Source organism: Trachypithecus francoisi, unplaced genomic scaffold, assembly GCF_009764315.1.
Source record: "Trachypithecus francoisi isolate TF-2019V2 unplaced genomic scaffold, Tfra_2.0 Lachesis_group4, whole genome shotgun sequence".
NCBI lineage: Eukaryota > Metazoa > Chordata > Mammalia > Primates > Cercopithecidae > Trachypithecus > Trachypithecus francoisi.
In genome coordinates, this window is record NW_022681469.1 from 8,189,983 (window position 1) to 8,213,018 (window position 23,036).

Sequence of the window (23,036 nt, forward strand, 5' to 3'; positions counted from 1 at the left end):
AAAGATCACAAAGGGCCTGCCTTGTACTTGAGGCTAAACATTTGGAGTTTACAATGTAGGTAAGGTGAAGTCCGTGAGAGATTGTATTTATTTTTAAACCATCCAGCCCAAAATGTCATGTGAGAGATTTTAAACAGTGAGACTCAAAGGGAAAGTAAGGGGCCTGCAGCATGGCTAACCAATAACAAAACGAATCTCGGCCAAGGGGCCTTTTTATCTCAGGGCTCTTGCCACGAAACTTGCATGGCTTCAGTGGAAACCTAACAATTCTGGAGTGGGTAGGCTAAGCGGCCGAGGTTCCAAAACAACGTCTGGCACCTTCTAAAAGTTTAACAATGAACCAGCCTCTAAAATTACGGTTTCATGAAACCAAGGCGCTTTCTTTCGTGAAGGAATTCCGTTGGCAACATCTTCGCAGGGATGCCCCGCTTTCCGGGACCCCTGCCCAGCGTCCCCTTCATTTCAGTCCTTCTCCGCTCACCTCCCATTGTTTCGACCTACTCCCGCTGAGGCAAGCTGGGAAGTGAGTTGCACGCCCTGCTGCCTGAGTCGGTTAGGTAGCTCTAAAAACTCGTAATTCCACAACAGCTCAATCGATTTTCGAGAGGTGGGGTAAAGCCTGGAAGGCTCAGCCGGCTTATCCGGCAAACAACCTGGGATTTGCAGTTTCCAGCGCCCGAAGTGTGCCCGCTAGCAGAGAGCTCTTGGACTCTAATCCCGCCCCTTCCCCGAGCCTCGCGCATCCTGATGGCGTCACATGGCCCCGCGAGGTCTCTGGGATACATGGTAGTCCTGAAGCCGGGTCTCACTCTTGGCCGCTGCAACTTGAGGACTACACTTCCCAGGAGGCAGCGCGGCGGCGCGCCGAGAACCACCCGAGGTCGTGATTGGCTGGTGAGCCGGCCGCACGCGGAGGAGCCCAAGGAGCAGCTCTGTTGCGACAGAGGCCGAGCAGCAAGGCCCAGTGAGTTAGGGGAAGGGGCGCTGTAGGGAGAGGGTGCGCGCTGGTGATGTGGAAAGAGGATTAGAAGAGGAAGGAGGAACAGGGTTTGGATGGAGGTTTCTGCGAGGGGGAAGATAGAGCTCAGGAAGAGAATCTCACGGGCGGGGTAGGGGAGTACCCCGGGGTGACGAGCGTGGAGTCTCGGAGGGGACTCACGCGGGCGAGGACGAGTGCGTCCCGGCAAGAGGCTGGGTTCTGCGGCCGGGTGATGTGGAGAGGGACGACCGAGAAGAGGCCCGAGACGGACGGGAGAAGGAAGCCCGGAAAGTGAGGCGGCCAGCTGAGTGCGGAGCGCCAAGTTGTAGGGAAACCAGAGACGGGGACCTCCGCTGAGGGACAGAACCTGGTTCCCAGCCGGAGGCCCTGAAAGAAGGAGCGTTTCCAAAGTGAGGCAGTTCGTGGGGGACTGGTGCCTGTGGAAAAAGATGTTAAGATTAGAAGAGCGGCTGAGAATCGGCTTTGGTTTGAGAGACCCTGACCAAGTTGGGAGAGACGAGGCAGGGGCAGGCCAGGGCATCAGAGGCTTCATATTGACAGGAAGATTCCTGAGAGGGATGGAGCAGGGCCCAGGCATTCTTACTAGTAAGTTTAGAGTTTGGGGGTGTCTGTTTGCCTTCCTTCAGGCACTTTGAAAGAACAGTTAACCTACCCCTGTGGGTCATCATCATGCCCTCCGACCTGGCCAAGAAGAAGGCAGCCAAAAAGAAGGAGGCTGCCAAAGCTCGACAGCGGCCCAGAAAAGGACATGAAGAAAATGGAGATGCTGTCACAGAACCACAGGTGGCAGAGGAGAAGAATGAGGCCAATGGCAGAGAGACCACAGGTGAATTGAGGGAGGGGTGAGTTGGGAATGGTTGCTGAGACTTAAGGCATGCCCCAGCCAGAGTCGGAATCTTGATGCTGGGGGTGGTGGAGAATGTATCTGGTGTCATGCAACTTTTCATGATGAATCAAATCAGTAGAATTGGAATTTGTGCCACCCTATCATTGAGCGAGGAAGCCGAAGACAAGGTTCTCACATACTCAGTGGCAAGCAGAAGTGGGAGTTGCTGAGCTGTCTTGCTGCTCTATCAGACTGTGAGGAGGGGCTCGGTTCCCTGCCCCTTTCTCAGTTTCCATTTCTATGCACGGTGGCTGGTGTGCCAGGTTCTGTGCTACATTATACGCTTGTCCTCACAGGGATAGGGCTCTCCCTACAAGAGACGCTTGTCCTCACAGGGGTAGGGCTCTCCCTACAAGAGAGTAACTTACGGGTTGTTTCATGGGGTTTTTCCTGGGAGAGAGCTCCCTTTCTGTTATTTATATTTTGGGAAATATTATTTCTCAAGTGCTAGACATGGTGCTATACACTGAGGCACTACAGTCTTCCTTCCAAAAACTTACCGTCTAGACGGGGAAACATGGCAATCTGCGGTAAAGACTGTTCCAGGCCCTTGGCAGTCCCATCCCAGCCCTCTTCCCTGCCCCCTGAAAACTCCCTAAACAGCCTTCTGCTCCATCCAGACTATTTCTTATCCCTTGAAGAGTCACCACATCTCTGTTCTTTCGCACACTGAATTGTAATACCATCATGTTTTTGCTAGCTACATTTGACATTTCTGTCAAGGCCTAGCTCAGGATGGTGAAGCGTCTCTCAGTCAAACCTGACCTCAATATTTCCATTCTCTATACGCTTTTGCTTTCTTTTAGTGTTACTTACCTTTTTATGTTGTATCTCCTGTTTCTTTGTCTAAATTGTGTCATCTTTGAGTGCAAGGACTAGGTCTTGGGTTTTTTTTATGAACTTCTCAGATAGACACTAAGTAAATGTTTGAAGAGGAAAGGAGAATTAGTTACGCAAATTGTAACAGGCATTCAGAAAAGGGGGAGTTCGAAAGCGATTAGAAGGAGCAATAAAGTCAGGCTGTGGGGAAGTTTTATTCCTGGCCACAGTAGTGGAGGACAGAAGTTATGAATGATGGGAGTAAGTAAACAGATGTGAAGGGGCAGAACAAGGGCAAGAGAGATTATAATTAAAAGGACGGGTGTCAGAACGAGCAGGGTGTCAGGGCAGCTCTGTGTCCGTGTGCACTCTGTAAAGCTTGGGAAACATCTGAGTCTGCTCAGCAGGGTGGGAACCCAGTCCTTCAGGATGTTCCTCTTTGTGGAGAGCTGAGTCTGTCTCACAGCCATCTTCCCAAACTGCTTTTCTATCCCCAGAAATAGATGTGCTGACCAAGGAGCTAGAGGACTTTGAGATGAAGAAAGCTGCTGCTCGAGCTGTCACTGGCGTCCTGGCCTCTCACCCCAACAGTACAGATGTTCACATTATCAACCTCTCACTCACCTTTCATGGTCAAGAGCTGCTCAGTGACACCAAACTGGAATTAAACTCAGGCCGTCGTTATGGCCTCATTGGTTTAAATGGAATTGGTGAGGCCCTTGGAAGGGGAAGTGGGAGGTATCTCTCCTTGGCTCATCTGTCACTCACAAGTATTTATTAGCACCAACTGTGTTCAGAGCAAAGCGTTTAGAATGTGGGCGGGAGACCAGATACGTCCAGGGGAAAGGAACTAGCAGTGCAGAGCAGTATGTGGTATGTACAGGTTGAGTATCCCTTATCTGAAATGCTTGGAACCAGAAGTGTGTCGGATCTTGGAATATTTGCATTATACTTACCGGCTGAGCATCCCTAATCCAAACACCTGAAATCCTCCCGTGAGCATTTCCTTTAAGCATCATGTCAGTTCTGAAAAGGTTTTGGATTTTGGAGCATTTTGGATTTTCGGATTAGGGTGCGTCCACCCTGTACCACATGAGTAGTTACAGACAGCAGGTGTTGGAGAAGTTGGTCAGGGGCGTGTGAAGCTGTGGTAAATGAAAAAAGCTTCAGAGAAGGGGTACAGCAAGAATTGGAGGCAAGTTAGAAAGGAATCCCAAGAATGGGGGCTGGGAAGGTTTGAACGAATAAAGGGAAGAAAGGTCCAAAAAAAAAAAAAAAAATTGGATGAGGTCCCAGTTTGGCTGGGGTGGAAGAGCTAGTGGTGAAGAGGAATAGGGGAAGCTCAGTGTACCAAGCGTCTGCTTCTCTCCTATCTCAGGAAAGTCCATGCTGCTCTCCGCTATTGGGAAACGTGAAGTGCCCATCCCTGAGCACATTGACATCTACCATCTGACTCGAGAGATGCCCCCTAGTGACAAGACACCCTTGCAGTGTGTGATGGAAGTTGACACAGAGCGGGCCATGCTGGAGAGGGAGGCAGAGCGGCTGGCTCATGAGGATGGTAGGGCTCCAGACCTGGGCATGGGGGTGGGTGTCCTCCCAGAAAGGCCCCCAGGAGCCTTATGGCCATACACTGTCCACAGCGGAGTGTGAGAAACTCATGGAGCTCTACGAGCGCCTGGAGGAGCTGGATGCTGACAAGGCAGAGATGAGGGCCTCGCGGATCTTACATGGACTGGGTTTCACACCTGCCATGCAGCGCAAGAAGCTAAAAGACTTCAGTGGGGGCTGGAGGATGAGGGTTGCCCTTGCCAGGTGAGTCCCTCCCTCCTTCCTTACCGCCATAACTCCCCCATCTCTCCAGAGTTTAGTGTTCACTCCAGTGGAACTGTTTGGAACAGGAGTCATCAGTAAGTGTCAAAATAGACATGGACATCTGCAGTGTAGAGGGGGTTGTTGTGTATGGGTTAGAGAGCAAGCTGCCTGGCTGAAGTGGTAGAGTGACTCAGTTTTCTGTTGGATTCCCAGCACCCAGCACAGAGTTTAGAGATCCTAGGGGTAGTCCTAGGTAAAACGGTAGGGTAGGTCTGTTTCTGTCCTCCCACCAGGATTCGCTTTCCACCTTTTTTGTGCTGTACTCCTGCTAATTCCAGCTGTAAAGATAAAATGTTAGACGGCGATTATGATAGCTATCATTCTTACTCTGTTGTGGCCTGGACTCAAAGTGAGCTTCTGTAGACGAGCGTTCCCCCAGTAATCCCCCCCAGTCACTAAACAGGTCATTCCTTGCCCCATCATTCTCTGTGAAGGGAATTTATAAGACTTGATATACTGCTCTAGAAAGTTGCCTGCGTGTGCCTTAGAACAGGAGCACAGTGGCTCCACATGCTAGCAAGGATTAGCTGTCTCTGGTTCACCCAAGGAGCTTTTAAAAACACAGATTTCTGGTTTGGGAACCAGAACTTTAGAGGAACCAGAGCTTTAGAATCTATCCCTTGCGCCGGGCGCGGTGGCTCAAGCCTGTAATCCCAGCACTTTGGGAGGCCGAGACGGGCGGATCACGAGGTCAGGAGATCGAGACCATCCTGGCTAACACGGTGAAACCCCGTCTCTACTACAAATACAAAAACTAGCCGGGCGAGGTGGCGGGCGCCTGTAGTCCCAGCTACTCAGGAGGCTGAGGCAGGAGAATGGCGTAAACCTGGGAGACGGAGCTTGCAGTGAGCTGAGATCCGGCCACTGCACTCCAGTCCGGGCGACAGAGCGAGACTCCGCCTCAAAAAAAAAAAAAAAGAATCTATCCCTTGCTAGACTCTGGCCACCCTACCAGATAGGTCTATCTTCAGACCTTCAGACAGGTCTAATTTGTTTTAGCAGTTTATTTCCTCTGTATCTTTTTGTCATCTCTATAGTATCCAACTTCAGTGCACAAGGCATATCAACTCATAGAGACTTCTACAGCCTTGCCTCAAACTGTCCTTATATGCTTCTGAGTCCCGTATTCTACTCTTTAGTCTCTCCTCTTCGACTCTTGTTTCTGTCCTACTTCTTTTCCCTCTGAAGTATAGAGCCTAAAATTGATTTCAAGACTCAAACCAGGAGCCTACTCAGAATTGCATGTAGCAGGCAAGTTGGTCCCTCCTGCGTCACATCCATTATAATTCTGAGGTGCTTCTGTCTCCTTTACTGTCCTTCAGAGCCCTCTTTATTCGGCCCTTCATGCTGCTCCTGGATGAGCCCACCAACCACCTGGACCTAGATGCTTGTGTGTGGTTGGAAGAAGAACTAAAAACGTAAGAGGGTGGAATGGGGGATGTGAGTGGGCCAGTCCCAAAGCGGGGAATCTAGAAAATGGATGCCTAGAAACTACACTGCTGTAGTTCTAGGCATTCTAGAGCGGTGAGAAAGGAACTGAAGGAAGGCCGGAGTTCACTTGCTTGGACAAGCAGTGAGCACCTTTAGGGCTGTTTAGGGCTGGCCATTTGTTTGATTGTTTTTCTTTAGTTTGAAATTTATGAGCATTAAAAAAAAATCCTTGTTGATTTTTTCCATATTTCAAATTCAAGATCTTAAAGACATTTTTTTTTTCTTAATTGTATAAAGCAAAAACAGGAGGTCTTCCATCTAAGATCTTGAAGCAATGACAAAGGAAAATACAGCCAATATGGTCATGGTCCTGCGGCTAAAGAACTGAATAAGCTGGAATACTGTACCAATTTTAAAAGGCTTTTAGTGGTACAGTGACTTAGTACCTTCTTTCAAAAAGTAAAGCATTTTGTTTTTTATTGTGTCTTCCCACCCACAGTTTTGGATACATTGGTGGGTGTATTTGTGTACATACACATTTCTGTTTACTATCACTGTGACTACTGTCTCCACTCCATTCTGTTGAAAATTAGAACAGAAGATTGAGGAAACTCAGGCTGTCTCGCCACACTGAAAAATGTCCCTTAGAGTTAGATTGTTAGGTGGTGGCTTAGGTGCTTGCTGACAACCAGGAATTGGACAACACATCTAAAAGGTGCTTAGGAATAAGGATGGGCCTGACTCTCAGTTCACCTGTTGTCAGCTAGTTCCCATGGTTGAGCTCTTCACTGATTGGTTCTTTGGCTTTGCAGTTTTAAGCGCATCTTGGTCCTCGTCTCCCATTCCCAGGATTTTCTGAATGGTGTCTGTACCAACATCATTCACATGCACAACAAGAAACTGAAGTATTACACGGTGAGTGGGCCTCAGCTTCTTTCTGGTAATCTCTGTGCCTACCAAATCTCTGAAATTCTCTTTAAAAAAAAAAATAAGAATGCCAGTGTGGTGACTCATGCCTATAATCCCAGCACTTTGGGAGGCTGAGGTGGGTGGGTCACTTGAGGTCAGGAGTTCGAGACTAGCCTGGCCAACATGGTGAAACCCTATCTCTACTAAAAATACAAAAAAATTAGCCAGGTATAGTGGTAGGTGCCTGTAGTCCCAGCTACTTGGGAAGCTGAGGCAGGAGAATCACTTGAACCCTGGAGGTGGAGGTTGCAGTGAGCTGAGATCACGCCACTGCACTCCAGCCTGGGTGACAGAGCAAGACTCATGTCAAAAAAAAAAAACAAAACAAAAAAACCAGACCTATCTGTTAGCTCCTTTCTACTTACTGCTATAAAAAGATACGGACGGCCAGGCACGGTGGCTCACACCTGTAATCCCAGCACTTTGGGAGGCCGAGGCGGGTGGATCATGAGGTCAGGAGATCGAGACCATCCTGGTTAACATGGTGAAAACCCGTCTCTACTAAAAATACCAAAAATCAGCCGGGCGAGGTGGTGGGCACCTGTAGTCCCAGCTACTCGGGAGGCTGAGGCAGGAGAATGGCGTGAATGCAGGAGGCAGAGCTTGCAGTGAGCTGAGATCCAGCCACTGTACTCCAGCCGGGCGACAGAGCGAGACTCCGTCTCAAAAAAAGAAAAGGATATGGACAAGGAGTCCTGCCACCTGTTTTATTTTAATCCCAAAGTCATTGCTTCCAGGCCATAGGCCATGGATTGGCAGCCTGTGCACATGGTGTATGTTTGCCTTGTGGCAAAGAAGTTGACTTTTCATGGTGCCCAGGCAGGCCCTGCTGCCATCTGCCTTGCCTTTTTGTTTCTGGAGACAGAATCTCATTCCGTCACCCAGGCTGGCACGATCGCAGCTCACTGCAACCTCTACCTTCTGAATCCAAGCGATTCTTGTACCTCAGCGTTCTGAGTAGCTGGGACTACAGGCGTGCACCCCCATGCCTGGCTAGTGTTTGTATTTTTAGTAGAGACAGGGTTTTGCCATATTGGCCAGGCTGGTCTTAAACTCCTGACCTCAGGTGATCTGCCCACCTCGGCCTCCCAAAGTGCTGGAATAACAGGCATGACCCAGCGCACCAGGCCTCCCTCTGCCTTCTTGAATGCCGTCTTAACTCTGCTTCACTGGAGTGAACACATTTACCCCATCTTCCATGACCACAGGAGGATGGGGATCAGGATCTCAACAGCCCACTGTTGTGCCTTGCCTTTTCATTTTATATTTCAAAAAGCATATAAGAAATTAACAATTGATGTCTTCTTCATTCATAGTCATAGGAGTATTAGTTTAACATAGCCTTTCAGACACTTCATGTATACTTGAACGCATTTGTAGAAAAGTTCATATATACATATCTTTTTATACAATTGCAGCATTTTTTTTTGGTTTTCTTGAGACCGAGTCTTGTTCCATTGCCAGGCTGGAGTGCAGTGGAGCAATCTGGGCTCACTGCAACCTCCGCCTCCCAGGTTCAAGGGATTCTCCTGCCTCGGCCTCCTGAGTAGCTGGGACTACAGGTGTGCGCTCCCATGCCCAGCTAATTTTTGTATTTTTAGTAGAGACGGGGTTTCACCATATTGGCCGGGATGGTCTCGCTCTCTTGACCTCGTGATCCGCCTGCCTCAGCCTCCCAAAGTGCTGGGATTACAGGCGTGAGCCACTGCGCCCGGCCTCTTTTTTCCTGAGATGGGGTCTGTCTTTGTCTCCCAGGCTGGAGTCCAGTGGTGTGATATTGGCTCACTGCAACCTCTGCCTCTCAGGTTCAAGTGATCCTCCCAGCCTTGCAAGTAGCTAGGACCACAGGCACATGCCACCATACCTGGCTAATTTTTATATTTTTAGTAGGGTTTCGCCATGTGGACCAGGCTGCTCCCAAACTCCTGGCCTCAAGTGATCCACCCACCTCAGCCTCCCAAAGTGTTGGGATTACAGGCGTGAGCCACTGCAACTGGCCACAGTTAAATTTTAATAATCATTCTATAGGTTGCTTTTTAAATTTAGTATGTTTTGGACTGCTTTCCATGTGAGTATATATAAATCAACCACAATCTTCAGTGACTGCACAGTATTTCGTTATGTGTTTATCCTGTAACGTGTTAGGCCCTTTCTGATGGATATTTAGCTTGAGTCCAGTTTTTGTTTGCAGATAGAAGCCATGGTAGTCCACTTATGCAGGGTTTGTCAGCTTCTAAATCTGACTGGTCTGTTTTCCCCTCTGGAGACAGCTCTTGTAGTCTTTTGTGGGGCTTCAGCCTCTGGGGGCTGGGAGAGGAATGGGAGGTGGTATTGGAAGGCTCTCAGTCTCATGACGTCTCTATGACCATGATTTTCAGGGCTACTCCCATTGCCACAGGTGTCTTTCTGGCTAACCCAAGGATTTGTGCTGGAGCCTGACCCTGGCTGGGCTGAGCAAGGGGCATAGAATTGAAAAGACTCTTATTTGAAGTTAGGATATGCTTCTGTAATGCACTTCTTCTCTTCTTACTGCACAGCCTTAGAGCCAGGGCCAAGTCAGTGCCATCCCTCATCCCCCTAAACTCTGAATGAGAATCCAGGATTGAAACCCAGGTTAAAGCTGCCCGCCTTACCTGGCACATTTCCATGCAGGGTAATTATGATCAGTATGTGAAGACGCGGCTTGAGCTGGAGGAGAACCAGATGAAGAGGTTTCACTGGGAGCAAGATCAGATTGCACACATGAAGGTAGGGAGACTGCCGAGTCAGGCTCATGGCTTCCTGTCCAAAACAAGCAGGGGGCTTGGAAGAGGGCATTTGGACAAATTGGGGTGATGGAGGAGGTTGGGAAGAAGTTACGATCACCATTTTTGCCCTAGATTGAAGATGAATTGTTGAGCACCTGCACGTACTCCAAGCTCCCTTTGGTCTCTTTTAGAACTACATTGCGAGGTTTGGTCATGGCAGTGCCAAGCTGGCCCGGCAGGCCCAGAGCAAGGAGAAGACGCTACAGAAAATGATGGCATCAGGACTGACAGAGAGGGTCGTGAGCGATAAGGTGGGGTGTGATTGGGTGGGGTTGGGTGGCCTAAGGTGAGATGGATAAGAAGGGAGCCAACTTGATACGTGCCCTCTTTTCTGCCTAGACACTGTCATTTTATTTCCCACCATGTGGCAAGATCCCTCCACCTGTCATTATGGTGCAAAATGTGAGCTTCAAGTATACAAAAGATGGGGTAAGTTCAGGGCAGGGCATGGGTGGCTGGGGTGTATCTTACAGGGTGAGTGGCAGCTCATGGGAGCCGCTCATGTCCTATGCTGACCACACCTGCTAGCCCACACGCTCTGGGGGATTTTCAGGTGTGGCAGCTGGGATGCCTTCATCCAAGGCTGCTCACAGGCCCTTCTTCGTGTATATGGAAAGAAGACTACTCAGCTGGGTTCGTGGGCGGAGGCAGTGGGGGAGGCGGGGTCTACTATGAGTGCTTGCTCCCACTACTCTTCCTTCCTCCTCTCTTGGTGACTGGGGAGTCAGGGGGCTTGGTCTGCTGGTCGGAGCAAATTCATACTCTAGCCTTGTGTCCATATCTCTCTCATCCCTACCTCAGCCTTGCATCTACAATAATCTAGAATTTGGAATTGACCTTGACACACGAGTGGCTCTGGTAGGGCCCAATGGAGCAGGGAAGTCAACTCTTCTGAAGCTGCTAACTGGAGAGGTACAGTGCCAAGGTGGGCGTGGATCCTTCTAAGATTAGGCCTTGCGATGGCTAAGGAAGAGGGAAGTATGCAGTGGCTACTACTTTGGGAGGGCCTGAGTAGCCTGGTGGTGAGTGAGCCATCTGGAGGGGCAGGGCAGCAGACAGGAGAGGGGGAATGTCTGGTTGGACAGTGCTGAGGCTGGGGGCTATTTTCCTGGGAGAGGGATGTAGGGAGGAGGAGTCTTTTATAGTGTGTGTGTGAGACGGAGTCTCACTCTTGCCCAGGCTAGAATGCAATGGTGCAATCTGAGCTCACTGCATCCCCCATTCCCCGGGTTCAAGCAATTCTCCTGCCTCAGCCTCCCAAGTAGCTGGGATTACAGGCACGCACCACAGCTAATTTTTTTGTGTTTTAGTAGAGATGAGGTTTCACCATGTTCATCAGGCTGGTCTTGAACCCCTGACCTCATGATCTGCCTGCCTTGGCCTCCCAAAGTGCTGGGATTTCAGGCGTGAGCCACCATGCCTGGCCCATGTTTCTATTTTCAATCAGAGCATTTAGAATACAAGGACATCTGTGCGTTTTAGAGATGCTGCAGATTCTCAAGTAATGTCATTTCATTAATATTGATGAAAAATAGAAATGATTCCCAGCTGGGACCACTGTCTTTGTGGAGTTTGCACTTTCCCCTTAACATCTACATGGGTTTTCCCCGGTACTTCAGTTTCTTCCTGCATCCCATAGCTGCGCCTGTCAGGTTACTTGGCATGTCTCAGTGGTTCCACTCTGAATGAGTGTGGGTGTGTGTGAGCGCACCCTATAATAATGGAATGGCATCCTCTTCAGGGCTGGTTCTTGCCTTGTTCCCCTGGTTGTGGGATGGGCTCCGGCTGCCCATGATCCTAAACTTGAATTAGCAGGTTGGAAAATAATGGCATGAATGAGTATAAATTATTGTAAAAGAAAAATTCATAAAGTTTATGATAATCATACAAATGCACTCAGCAAACCAGCCACATTCGTGATTATTTTTGAACTGTGTGGTGACAGGAGGTGCTCCTTACAATTTTTCCTTTGCAAACGTTTATTCCTTGGTTTAACCCACCACTCTTACAATTGCCATCACTCACTGATTCACCAAAAATTGGGTAAATAACTTACCTCATTTCTGTTAATCTTTCTTAAGTGTATGTATAGCTCACATGTATTTTAATGTTGAATATTAGAAGTGACTGGGTCTTTTGGCCAGGCGCCGGGGCTCACACCTATAATCCCAGTGCTTTGGGAGGCCGAGGCAGGCAGATCACTTGAGATCAGGAGTTTGAGACCAGCCTGGCCAACATGGTGAAACACTGTCTTTACCAAAAATGCAAAAAAAAAAAAAGCCAGGCATGGTGGCAGATGTCTGTAATCCCAGTTACTCTAGAATCTCTTGAGCCTGGGACAGAGAGGTTGCAGTGAGCTGAGATCGCGCCACTGCACTCCAGCCTGGGTGACAGAGTGAGACTCCCTCTTAAAAAAAAGAATCTTTGGATCTTTATTTAGAAGTTTGGGGATCTTTTTTTGTGACCAAAAATGCTACAGGAACCGAATTTTTGTTTATATCAGTTAGCCTGTGGCAAAATTAGTTTTGTTATATGTTGTTTCACTTAAAATGAAACTTTAAAATAGGTTCTGTGTCTAAGAACCTATGGATGACAGTGACAACTTTGAGGACTTAATTGTTTTTAATTTTAGAAAATGTATGTTGCACCTACATCCAAGTCCTTTGTTATACAGCATAGTGCATTCTGCAGTAGACGTTTCATAACTACTTAAATTGTATCTTTGCCTCTTGAGAACATCTGCTTCAGTACATCTTCCTAAATATTTTTAGAGTGGCCAGAATAGCAGTGTGTGAGTTGGTGATGTATTCTTTTTAGGAAGTTGAGTCTTGTTCAGTGTGAACATGTGTGTGTTTGCCTGCTCTGCCTATGTCTCTAACTGGGCTTCCTTTGTTTCACGTTTAACGTTTCTACTTTTTTCTTCCTAGTTACTGCCCACAGATGGCATGATCCGAAAACACTCTCATGTCAAGATAGGGCGTTACCATCAGGTACAGGCCTGGGATTGGGATCCGGGGAATTGTCCAGGGTGTAGGAAAGGGCTGTATCTGGCCAAGTTCCAGCCAGCTGCCCCCACCCCCTGGCAGGAATTCCAGCCTAGGTGGCTCCTACCTGCTTCTTGAACCCAGAACAGGTGCCTGAGATAGAAATAGGAAGTTACCTAGTAGGGTTCTTTTTGAAGCGGGATGCCAGTCACACCTGGGTGGCTTCCATTTTTCCTGTAGCATTTACAAGAGCAGCTGGACTTAGATCTCTCACCTTTGGAGTACATGATGAAGTGCTACCCAGAGATCAAGGAGAAGGAAGAAATGAGGAAGATCATTGGGCGATACGGTCTTACTGGGAAACAACAGGTCAGTAAAGGAGGGTGTGGTGAGGATGCCAAATAGCTGGGAGACTGTGACTGGGTGGGTCAAGGGACACTGTCCTGGCAGGCTAGGTTTGGAAGCTGTCCAAACCAGAGTCTCCTCCATTTGATTCCCCTAAGAACCTACTACCTTTTCTTTACTCTATAGGTTGTTATGTAATGGAGCATTTTGAGGGGGCAAGGATAGCGTGCCAGTCTCTGACATTGCCCTTGTGCCATAGTGCTTGAGGCCAAAGGAACTTGCAGTCTAGAAAACAAATTTCTGGATTCAGATCTGGAAAGATCCAGTTCATTAAGATTTAATTGTCAAGAGAGCAAGAGGTATGGGCTTAGTAATGGCAAGGGCTTCAGGTTTCCGGACGAGTCTCAGCCTCAAGAGACTAGTGGGTCTCTCTGAGCCTCACTTTTTGTAAAATGGCGATGCTAATGGAGGAGTCAGGGAGAAATGAGGGAGAGATGAGCTGTGCTGGTTGGTGGGATAATGCCAAGTTATATGTAGGTCATGGTTCTATTCAGGTGAGCCCAATCCGGAACTTGTCAGATGGGCAGAAGTGCCGAGTGTGTCTGGCCTGGCTGGCCTGGCAGAACCCCCACATGCTCTTCCTGGACGAACCCACCAATCACCTGGATATCGAGACCATTGACGCCCTGGCAGATGCCATCAATGAGTTTGAGGGTGGTATGATGCTGGTCAGCCATGACTTCAGACTCATTCAGCAGGTGAGTCCCTGGCCAAGGGGTGAGGCACAGCAGAGAGCTTCTAGAGGGTTGGGTAGGGTAGTCATGGCATGTGGAGGGTGCATAATGCCCGCCTACTTAATTAAGAGAAGGGGCTCAGAGTGTAGACACAAGTAGTGAGGACCAGTTCTTATGCCTCTTTGGGGCTACTTAGAATGCCTTAACTGAAACACTTCATTTCTTCAGTAGCTATCTGGAGATGTCAACCAACTTAGCATTTTGGGCCCAAATGGGAAAGAGAGTTGGGTAGAAAACCGGGTGCTTTTAACTACTGTCCCAAGATTCTTCAGTCCAAAAATAGTGTTCTAAGAAGGATTTTGATTAGACAGAGAACTACCACAGTCATTGGAGGAAAAGTTGTTGCTCATTCCTCTGAAGCTCTGGAGAAGATGGGAGGTGGAGAAAAGAAGGCTGAGAGTGAAAGCTCGGAATAGATCTAGGCCCTGCCAGGGAGCTGACAATAGGAGTGACACAGCAGTTCCTGGCTTGGAAGGCTCCAGACCTGATTATGGTACCCTTGGGTGAGAACAGCCCAAATAACTTAGAAGTAGTGAGACAGTGAGTTGGATATGGGTTTGGAGGGTGGAGTTTTCTTCCTAGATGCCCCTCAGGATAGTCTGTTGGGCAGAGGCAGGGACAGTGACTAGCCCAGGATTAAGTCTAGTTTTTGCCCTCTAGGTTGCACAGGAAATTTGGGTCTGTGAGAAGCAGACAATCACCAAGTGGCCTGGAGACATCCTGGCTTACAAGGAGCACCTCAAGTCCAAGCTGGTGGATGAGGAGCCCCAGCTCACCAAGAGGACCCACAATGTGTGAGCCCTCTATCTGGGCTCAGGTCAGGAGCTCCATCTGGAAACTAACAGCTGCTACCCTGACCAGCCGCTCAGGACAGGACCCTGGGGCTACACTCCTGCATTGCTGCAATACTGCTCCCCCAGCCTCTCCCCTGCCCCTCAACCTGCCTTAGCTGCACTCTCTTATCTACAGCTGGACAGTACCTGTCTGTTTCCTGTCCTCCTTCCAGTTACGTCTGTCCATGTCTGGACTCGGCTGGCCGTTCCTTCCAGCCCCTTGCTGGTTACTTACTCTGAGTGTGATGCAGTCAGAGGCACCAGCGGGTTAGCCCAAGGGCCCAAGCCCTGGATTTGGCCCGCGGAGGAGCTTAGGATCCTCGTTTTCTGGGTTTTGGTGATGTTGGAGGAGTACCCCCCAGCCCACCGCCCCGATTCCTTTTTGCTTCTGGTTTGGAGCTCTGGACCAGGACCTTCGTCCTGTTCAGTTTTTAAATAATTATTTAACAGTGTAACTTTTAGACCTGCGTGACATCTACAAAGCGCCCAATAAAGAAAGAGGAAGCCACGGTCCCTACCTTCCTTCTCGGGTCTCTGAGGCCTTCTCCCTTCAGTGCCAACATGCACTGCCCTCAGCAGGAGCTGGATCCAGCGTCAGTGTGTGGATGGGAACTGAAGACTAGTCCGTAGGAGCTGGAAGAACGTTCTCCCTTTACTGCTGATTTGAAATTGTACCTTTTCTCAGGTCTGTGATTCAAAGACTTTAACATGAATCAGAATCACCTGGAGCACTCATGAGATCAGATTGCCAGATCTCGCCTCAGGGTTTCTGGTTCAGTAGGTTTTGGGGGAGACCAAGAACATGAACATTTCTAACAAGTTTCCAGGTGATGCTGTTGTTGCTGGTCCAGGGGCTGTATTTGGAGAACCACTGCCAGGAGTGTGGTTTTCCGATTGTGATCTGAGGTTCTGCCCCAACTGCATAGAAGTTGGGCTGCTTGTTAAAAATGCAGGCCAGGTGCGGTGGCTCACACCTGTAATTCCAGCGCTTTGGGAGGCTGAGGCAGGTGGATCACTTGATCTCAGGAGTTCAAGACCAGCCTGGGAAGCATGACAAAACCCATCTTTACACGCCTGGAATCCCACCTGCACAGGTGGCTAGGGTGGATGGATTACTTGAGCCCAGGAGGCGGAGGTTGCAGTGAGCTGAGATTGCACCACTGCATTCCAGCCTGGGTGACAGAGCAAAACCCTGTCTCAAAAAAATGCAGACTGGCCAGGCACAGTGGCTCACACCTGTATTCCGACTGTAAGCTTATCACCTTGGGAGGCCAATGTAGGAGGATCAATTGAACCCAGAAGTTCAAGACCAGCCTGGGCAAAGTAGGGAGACCCCATCTCTACAAATAATAAAACCAACCGGGCATGGTACCATGTGCCTGTGGTCCCAGCTGCTCTGGAAAGAGGAGGCTCACTTGAGCCCAGGAGGTTGAGGCTGCAGTGAGCAGAGAACGTGCCACTACACTCCAGCCTGAGGACAGACCGAGACACTCTCAAAAAATAAAGATTGCTGAGCATTAGACCTATTGATTAATCACGTTTGGTAGAATGAGAGAAGGGTAGAGATGGCCAGGAGTTTGCATTTTCACACCAACGTCTGTGAACCTCTCTTCCTATTGGGATACAGGAAAGTTTGTATTTTTACCTGTCCACAGCCATAGTTTTCATCATCACTGTTGAATTCACTTCCAGCCCAGGGCTCTGCATACCTTGTCTGGGTCTTTTGAACTTCAGTAGCACCTCACCAGTGGCCATCCTTCCTGGTATGGATTCATCACTCTGCCTCTGAAATCAGCAGCCATCCCTATGGGAAGACACAGCCATGGTTTTTCAGTACTCATTATAATACAGCCAGGACTGGCGGGAGCAACTGTCCCAGATGGTGTTTAAACCCCTTAGGAGCTCATGATCTTGTTGGAAAGCCAGTAAGACAGAACCATACAGGACACAAATTAGATGCTAAATTGTGATTTAGATAGGAGACAGAAGTATTCAAAAAGGAGGGAAATTTCTTGTGAGTAGCTGCCCAGAGAGATGGAATTGGTGTGCTCTCACTTGGAAAATGAGTAGGGTCTTCTCAGATGGCCACGAAGTCCAGGAACTGCCCTGGGTAACAGGGACAAGAGCCTCCCGTGAGACATTGCAGCAGAGACAGATGGGAGTCCTCTACCACTGACCCCAGAGAGTACTGGCTTGACTGCTTTATGCCTTAAGTGGGACCTGGAGCAAAATGGCCCAAGTTAGTCTGTCCTGAGTGTCCAGAGCCTTGGTTCAGGGGAGAGTGGCATCTGGAGAGTGGGCTGCTGGAATAATGGGAACAGGGAGGGACAGAGTCCCTGCTCCTTCAGCCAAGGAAGTGCTGGATATTGCTAAGAATCTAGCTAGTCTCGTGATCTCCAGTCTCCATGCTAGGACAGGAGGTCTTCAGAACCTGGAGGAGTGGAAATAGTCTAGTCAGCTTACTTGTCGAGAAAAATGTCAACCTTGGTAATTTAAAGAATGCTTTAAAAGTCCACAAAATACATATTTCTAAAATTAGCAGTGCCTTGTTTTGGATTGAGAAATGCCCTGTTAGTTCTCTTAAGCCTTAACACGTAGGATGTGACCGGCCATTCAGAGCTGGGTGGAGAGGTAAGTTGATTGAGGGGTTGCTCGCGTTAACACAGCCAGCAGGTGATGCTGGTGTTTGGAACCCTTCCCCCGCCTCTTGATTTGAAACATCCTCTTTCTGCCGAAGCCCCAATATGTTTCATATTGTTCCAGGTTTCTTTAATCATAGCATTCAAGGGCCTGAAATATTTGTTCCCCCATAGGTGCTAAGTGAGACAATTGACTTTCCATTTTGCAATGGCCTTTTCTTCCTTTACTGCTAACTCCCAAGACCCCACGTCTGCTTTTCTGGTGAGCACCTCTTGCTTTTCTGCTTCTTGCCTCCTCCAGTGGTCTTCCTCCCTGTCAGCCTCTTCACCACCTGGGGGGCTTCTGCTCTCTGCATCTAGTCCAGGCTCAGGCATTTTGCTCATCTTCTGCCTTCAGTCCAAGCCTCGTTATACTCTGCTCACACTGATTCCACTCTACCTTTCACATCATTTCTTTCTCTCTTATTCTTCCCAGTTAAAGAATACATCCTACAAAGATACATCCTACAATGGGTATATGAAGGGTATCCTTCATATACCCATTTGTGCCAATAAGCGGCCTGTAGCTACTCAAGCCCTCCTCACCATGGGTACCGCCACTTTTAGCCCCTTCACCCTTCTCTGGTGGTTTGATGTGAACCAGTCTTGTCTCTTCAGCTCCACTGGGGCCCAGTGGGGGAGGGAACCTGCATTCCTTCTGGAGTCCCCAGCACTCTGAACCGTGCTGGCACCTGTGTGCTCCGTGATTACAGGCTGGTGGGCTGGAGTTGGCCTGAACTTTTAACAAGCGCGTAAATACACTGGGAGATGGTTGGGTGGGGGAGGGGACCTGGTGAAGGGTTTCTTAATTCGGAGGGATTACTTGCCGGAACAATTAGTCTCTTTTCAAGGTTAGCCCAGAGCATGTTCTGGATTGGGATTGAGTCACGCCCCTTACCTCCCCCCCCCCCCACTCTCCCAGGTGCATGTCCCCAGCCACACCTGGTGGGGCAGCTGACTTGATAAAAAGTAGCTCCGAGGGGGTGGGCGGGGGCTATTCGAGGAGCAGGAGGATGAGCGCTGAGTATGGACAGCGGCAGCAGCCCGGGGGCCGTGGGGGTGGCAGTTCTGGGAACAAAAAGTCCAAAAAGCGCTGTCGGCGCAAGGAATCCTACTCCATGTATATCTACAAGGTGCTGAAGCAGGTGAGTGCAGAGCAAGGATGTGTGTGTGGGATGCCCTCGCAAAGCGCCTTGAAAGGGAACTGGCTGGAAGCGGGGACCCTGAGGTTAGTGTTGGCATTGGGGCAAGTGGCTCAGGCAGGCTGGGCCCGTCTTGAGGTAGCGGGACCTGATTTCCGAGGTCTCTACCTCTCAGGATTTTTGGCACCGGTGATAGGAGACAGTGTGCTCCCTGACACCCTCTAGAAGTTTACGGGAATGATGATGAGATAATATGATTAGGTGGGACATAATTTTTTTTTTTTTTTTTTGACACGGACTCTCGCTCTGTTGCCCAGGCTGGAGTGCAGTGGCATGATCTCAGCTCACTGCAACCTCCACCTCCCGGGTTCACGCCATTCTCCTGCCTCAACCTCCCGAGTAGCTGGGACTACAGGCGCCCGCCACCACGCCCAGCTAATTTTTTGTATTTTTAGTAGAGACGGGGTTTCATGGTGTTAGCCAGCATGGTCTTGACCTCCTGACCTTGTGATCCACCCACCTCGGCCTCCCAAAGTGTTGGGATTACAGGCGTGAGCCACCGCACCCGGCCCAGGTGGGACATAATTAAAGGACGAGGACCACACTTTCTGTGCCAGGCTGAAGGTGATCGGGTGCCAAACACATTATGATACAAAGTGTGTTGGTGGTGACTGAGGAGAGGAGTGTTCGGGGTGAACTGGAGTCTTGGGGAAGGTCTTCTGGACAAGTGGCACTCAGTTCTTTGAGGGGCTTAGGGTTTGTCCACGTTACAGACAAAAGAGCCTGAGGCCCCTAAAGGCTCCATGGGGTTCCTGCATCATGTGGCCTGACAGTGGCAGTGTCCCAGCTCCCCTGGCTTTGGGCAAGCCTCTAGCATCCTTCCTGTGTGTCCCTCTCCCCAACACACTGGGGCTGCAGGTGCCCTATATTCATGCATGAAAAGCCGCTTGGAACACTGACAATCAGTTTGTCTGGAGGATCCAAAGCCACTGCTCAGCAGGGCCAAGGCCAGGAGGAAGCGGGGGTAGCCATGTGTTGCCCGCCCTGGGTCTCCAACCTGCTTGAAACTCTGACCCCTCTGTTAGGGCAGGCCCCAGAGGTAATGCCTGTCTCCAGTCCGAATCCCATGAGCAGTTTTCGTGAATTGACAACCTGGGTGCCTGGGAATGTGCTTGTAGGGTTGGGGGTGGGTGGGTCCAGCACTGATAGGGGTTGGCTGAAGAGATGCACCAGATGACAGACTCCGGTGCCCTGAAGAAAGTGGGGTAGGAGTGGGTGTCACTGAGCCCTGTGTCTTAGTCTGATTGCGAGGGGCAAAAATTGCAACTGATGGCTGAGACCAGGCCTGGACTCGCAGAGGAGGGTGCTGCTGAGGGATAACCCCTTGACCTCCCGATGTGGGTGAGAGCCCTAAGGAGAACGGGATGTGCTGACAGCAGAGGGGGTTTGGGCAGAACCAGCCTTGTGCCAGGCGCAGATTTGCTGCTGGCAGTCGAGATAAGAGGTGGCAGGGAGGGTGGGTGGGACAGAGCGTCTTGGTTCTAGTGCTGTCTCCATCTCTGACTCCATGTAGGTTGTGGGACAGTCATTTCTCTCCAACTTCACATCTGACCAGGTCTACCTACTCACATTTCAGGACTGCTGTCAGGTCCCATTGCTTTATTAGAGATCACTTAGTTCAAAAGCTTGTGTGACAGAAGAGGAAACTGAGGCCCAGAGAAAAGGGCCATATTTGAGGTCGTAGCAATTCACAATACAGCCACAGAACAGGACTCCTCCCTCCTGGTTCGGGGCTGCCACTGTCACATGCACATGCCCACTGGTTATGTGCTCCACCAAGTTATGTGCACAAACCTTTTGACCCCACAGTCCCACCTCTGGAAATAGCCTTCCCTATGCTCACATAAGATTCAAAGATGGACATTTACCATAGCACCATCTAATGACAAAAACAACAAAAAACACCCCAAACCCAAACCCAAACCCGGAATGTTCATGAAGAGAGGAATGGTGATAGGAAGTATGATACATCCATACCATGGAACATATGCAAATGTATCAATGAAACCAGCAAGATGCATGTGTCACTGGTCCCATTTGTTAAATGTAGATTCTTGTGCATGATCATACAGGGAACTTAATCATGTTACCTCTTGCAGTTGAAAACTTCTTTTAAAAAACTTGGAAATACCATAGTAGTACAAAGAAAACGCAAATCCCTATTTCCATGACTGTTGGCATCTGGGAAGGGGCTGGTGAGGAGCCTCCCTGCCTTCTGCCTCTGGCTTCCTAGAACCCCCAGCTCAGGGGTGAGGCTTGCAGTGTAGGCAGAACCCCACTCCCCCAGCCCCTTCCATTAACCGAGTGGTGCTGCCCTCTCTCCAGGTGCACCCTGACATCGGCATCTCTGCCAAGGCCATGAGCATCATGAACTCGTTTGTAAACGATGTGTTTGAGCGGCTGGCATGGGAGGCTGCCCGGCTGGCCCAGTACTCGGGCCGGACCACCCTGACATCCCGAGAAGTCCAGACAGCCGTGCGTCTGCTGCTGCCTGGGGAGCTGGCCAAGCACGCTGTGTCCGAGGGCACCAAGGCTGTCACCAAGTACACCAGCTCCAAGTGACCCAGGGTCTGACAAAAATAAAGTCTGAACTGTTTCTGTGCACTGTGGTGATTTGAAAGAAGGGTGTGTGAGGCCAGGGTGTGGTCTGGAGCAAGGGTGTGCTCACTTCGAGGCTACCACAGGTGAAGCAGCGCTTCTTCAGATGTCTTAGAAACTGCTTTCTAGGTGTACCCCGTGAGCAACGTGTGATAGCTTTGTAAACATGTGAATGTTCTATTTGGTAGTGAGCTGAAATAGGACCTGGGACTGGACTAGCATCTGGATTTACTGCCAGCTGATTCCCGCTCTGGGCCTGAAATTCCTCCTGTGTGGTCCTCTTTCAGGCTGTGGCTTCCCCATGTCATTTCCCACCAACTGTCATTGTGTCCTAGATGACAGACACTATTGTTTGAAGGGGCCGCACAGATCTATTCAAGATAAAAAACTGAAGGCCCAGACCAGCTTCTAAATAACCTGCTGAGATCAGTATGATTTTCAGTTTCCCCTTTATTTCAGTACAAATCAGTGGGGATGTTTTTGAAATTCCTAACTTCCCCGATTTTATTTGGAAAAATTTGAAACCCACAGAAAAACTGCAAGAAGTACCACGGCCACTCCTATGTCCTTACCTAGATTTACTGCTCACCACTTAACCACTTGCTTTTCCTGTCCCATGCAGCCTCTGCTTATCTTGTGGGCACATGACCCATAAATCCTCTTCCAAGCTTGGACAGGATGAAGGGGTGGGATTTAGACAAACCTCCAATCCTCCTTTGTTCCCTTTGTAATTGGACAGACCTAGCTTGTGGTCGCTTTCATCTCCATGTATTGAAAAGGCATCGCCTTATAGTAATAGCTGACGTTCAGCGGCAGCTACCTAGGTCATGTGTATTTTCTCATACCTCAAGCCTCACCTCAAGGCTCTGTGAGCTAAGGACTAATGATCCACATTTACATCCACAGCTAGCAAGGGACAGGCCCAGGAGATCTGGCCCCGAAGTTTCACTCCTGCCCACTCTGCCCTGTGTTCATACCTTGCCCTGCCAGGCATGACCTGGGCCAGCAGGAGCCAAAGCAGCTGGGAGCTTGTTAGAAAGGCAAGCTCTTGGGTCCCCCCTCAGATCTGGAGCAGAATCTGTTCATCTATCTATCATCTATCTATCTATCTATCTATCTATCTATCTATCTATCTATTTATTTTTGAGGCAGTTTCACTCTGTTGCCCAGGCTGGAGTGCAGTGGTGCCATCTTGGTTCACTGCAACCTCTCCTCATCCCAGGTTCAAGCTTTTCTCCTGCCTCAGCCTCCTGAATAGCTGGTACTACAGGCAGGTACCACCACGCCTGGCTAATTTTTATATTTTTAGTAGAGATGGGGTTTCACCATGTTGACCAGGCTGGTCTTGAACTCCCAACCTCAGGAGATCCACCTGCCCTGGCCTCCCAAAGTGCTGGTATTACAGGCATGAGCCACTGTGCCCAGCCTGGAATCTGAATTGTAATGAGACCCTCAGGTAGCTCGTAGGCACCTTCGAGTTAAGAGTCCTCCTATTTGTTCCTCCTTGCTGCTGTCTCCCTTCTATCCCTTTCCCTGGCCCTGTTCCTCGTAGATTTACTTATTCATAAGTCTCTACATGACACTGAGCCAAAAAGCTCACCCCAGCTGACCAGCCTCAGGCTGCTAGTGGTATAATATTTTGTCTTTTTGGAAAAATTGTCTCCTGAACTTGTAGCAGTGATGGGAGGCGGTACCCACAGGTGACCAAGTGAGCCCCAAGCATGCAGAACAGCATCCACTATGCTTTCTAGCATGATCCTTCACGTGGGTCTGGCTCATGGGAATGGTGTGTACTCTTGGCAGGCCCCAAGGAGG

The 23,036-nt window shown here is 49.5% G+C and overlaps 2 protein-coding genes across 2 annotated transcripts; both read left to right on the forward strand.

Annotated features, from left to right (window-relative positions):
* The first annotated feature begins 749 nt into the window (after positions 1 to 749).
* Positions 750 to 17,281, forward strand: LOC117072343 (ATP-binding cassette sub-family F member 2). The gene is made up of 15 exons (XM_033192409.1): positions 750 to 964; positions 1,627 to 1,826; positions 3,203 to 3,415; positions 4,084 to 4,266; positions 4,349 to 4,520; positions 5,903 to 5,998; positions 6,824 to 6,926; positions 9,633 to 9,728; positions 9,919 to 10,038; positions 10,127 to 10,216; positions 10,589 to 10,699; positions 12,715 to 12,777; positions 13,012 to 13,140; positions 13,671 to 13,874; positions 14,571 to 17,281. The coding sequence occupies exons 2-15, from the start codon at positions 1,670 to 1,672 to the stop codon at positions 14,706 to 14,708; spliced, it is 1,875 nt and encodes a 624-aa protein (XP_033048300.1). The 5' UTR covers positions 750 to 964; positions 1,627 to 1,669; the 3' UTR covers positions 14,709 to 17,281.
* Positions 17,282 to 17,410: 129 nt separating this feature from the next.
* On the forward strand, positions 17,411 to 21,213 carry LOC117072344 (late histone H2B.L4). The gene is made up of 2 exons (XM_033192410.1): positions 17,411 to 18,566; positions 20,949 to 21,213. The coding sequence occupies exons 1-2, from the start codon at positions 18,348 to 18,350 to the stop codon at positions 21,183 to 21,185; spliced, it is 456 nt and encodes a 151-aa protein (XP_033048301.1). The 5' UTR covers positions 17,411 to 18,347; the 3' UTR covers positions 21,186 to 21,213.
* The last annotated feature ends 1,823 nt before the right edge of the window (positions 21,214 to 23,036 follow it).

Coding starts and splice junctions, on each gene's coding strand:
- LOC117072344 (XM_033192410.1), top strand. CDS start 18,348: ATGTCCCCAGCCACACCTGGTGGGGCAGCTGACTTGATAAAAAGTAGC. Junction 18,567..20,948: donor TCTACAAGGTGCTGAAGCAG/GTGAGTGCAGAG, acceptor CCCTCTCTCCAG/GTGCACCCTGACATCGGCAT.
- LOC117072343 (XM_033192409.1), top strand. CDS start 1,670: ATGCCCTCCGACCTGGCCAAGAAGAAGGCAGCCAAAAAGAAGGAGGCT. Junction 5,999..6,823: donor TTGGAAGAAGAACTAAAAAC/GTAAGAGGGTGG, acceptor TTGGCTTTGCAG/TTTTAAGCGCATCTTGGTCC. Junction 13,141..13,670: donor GTCTTACTGGGAAACAACAG/GTCAGTAAAGGA, acceptor GGTTCTATTCAG/GTGAGCCCAATCCGGAACTT.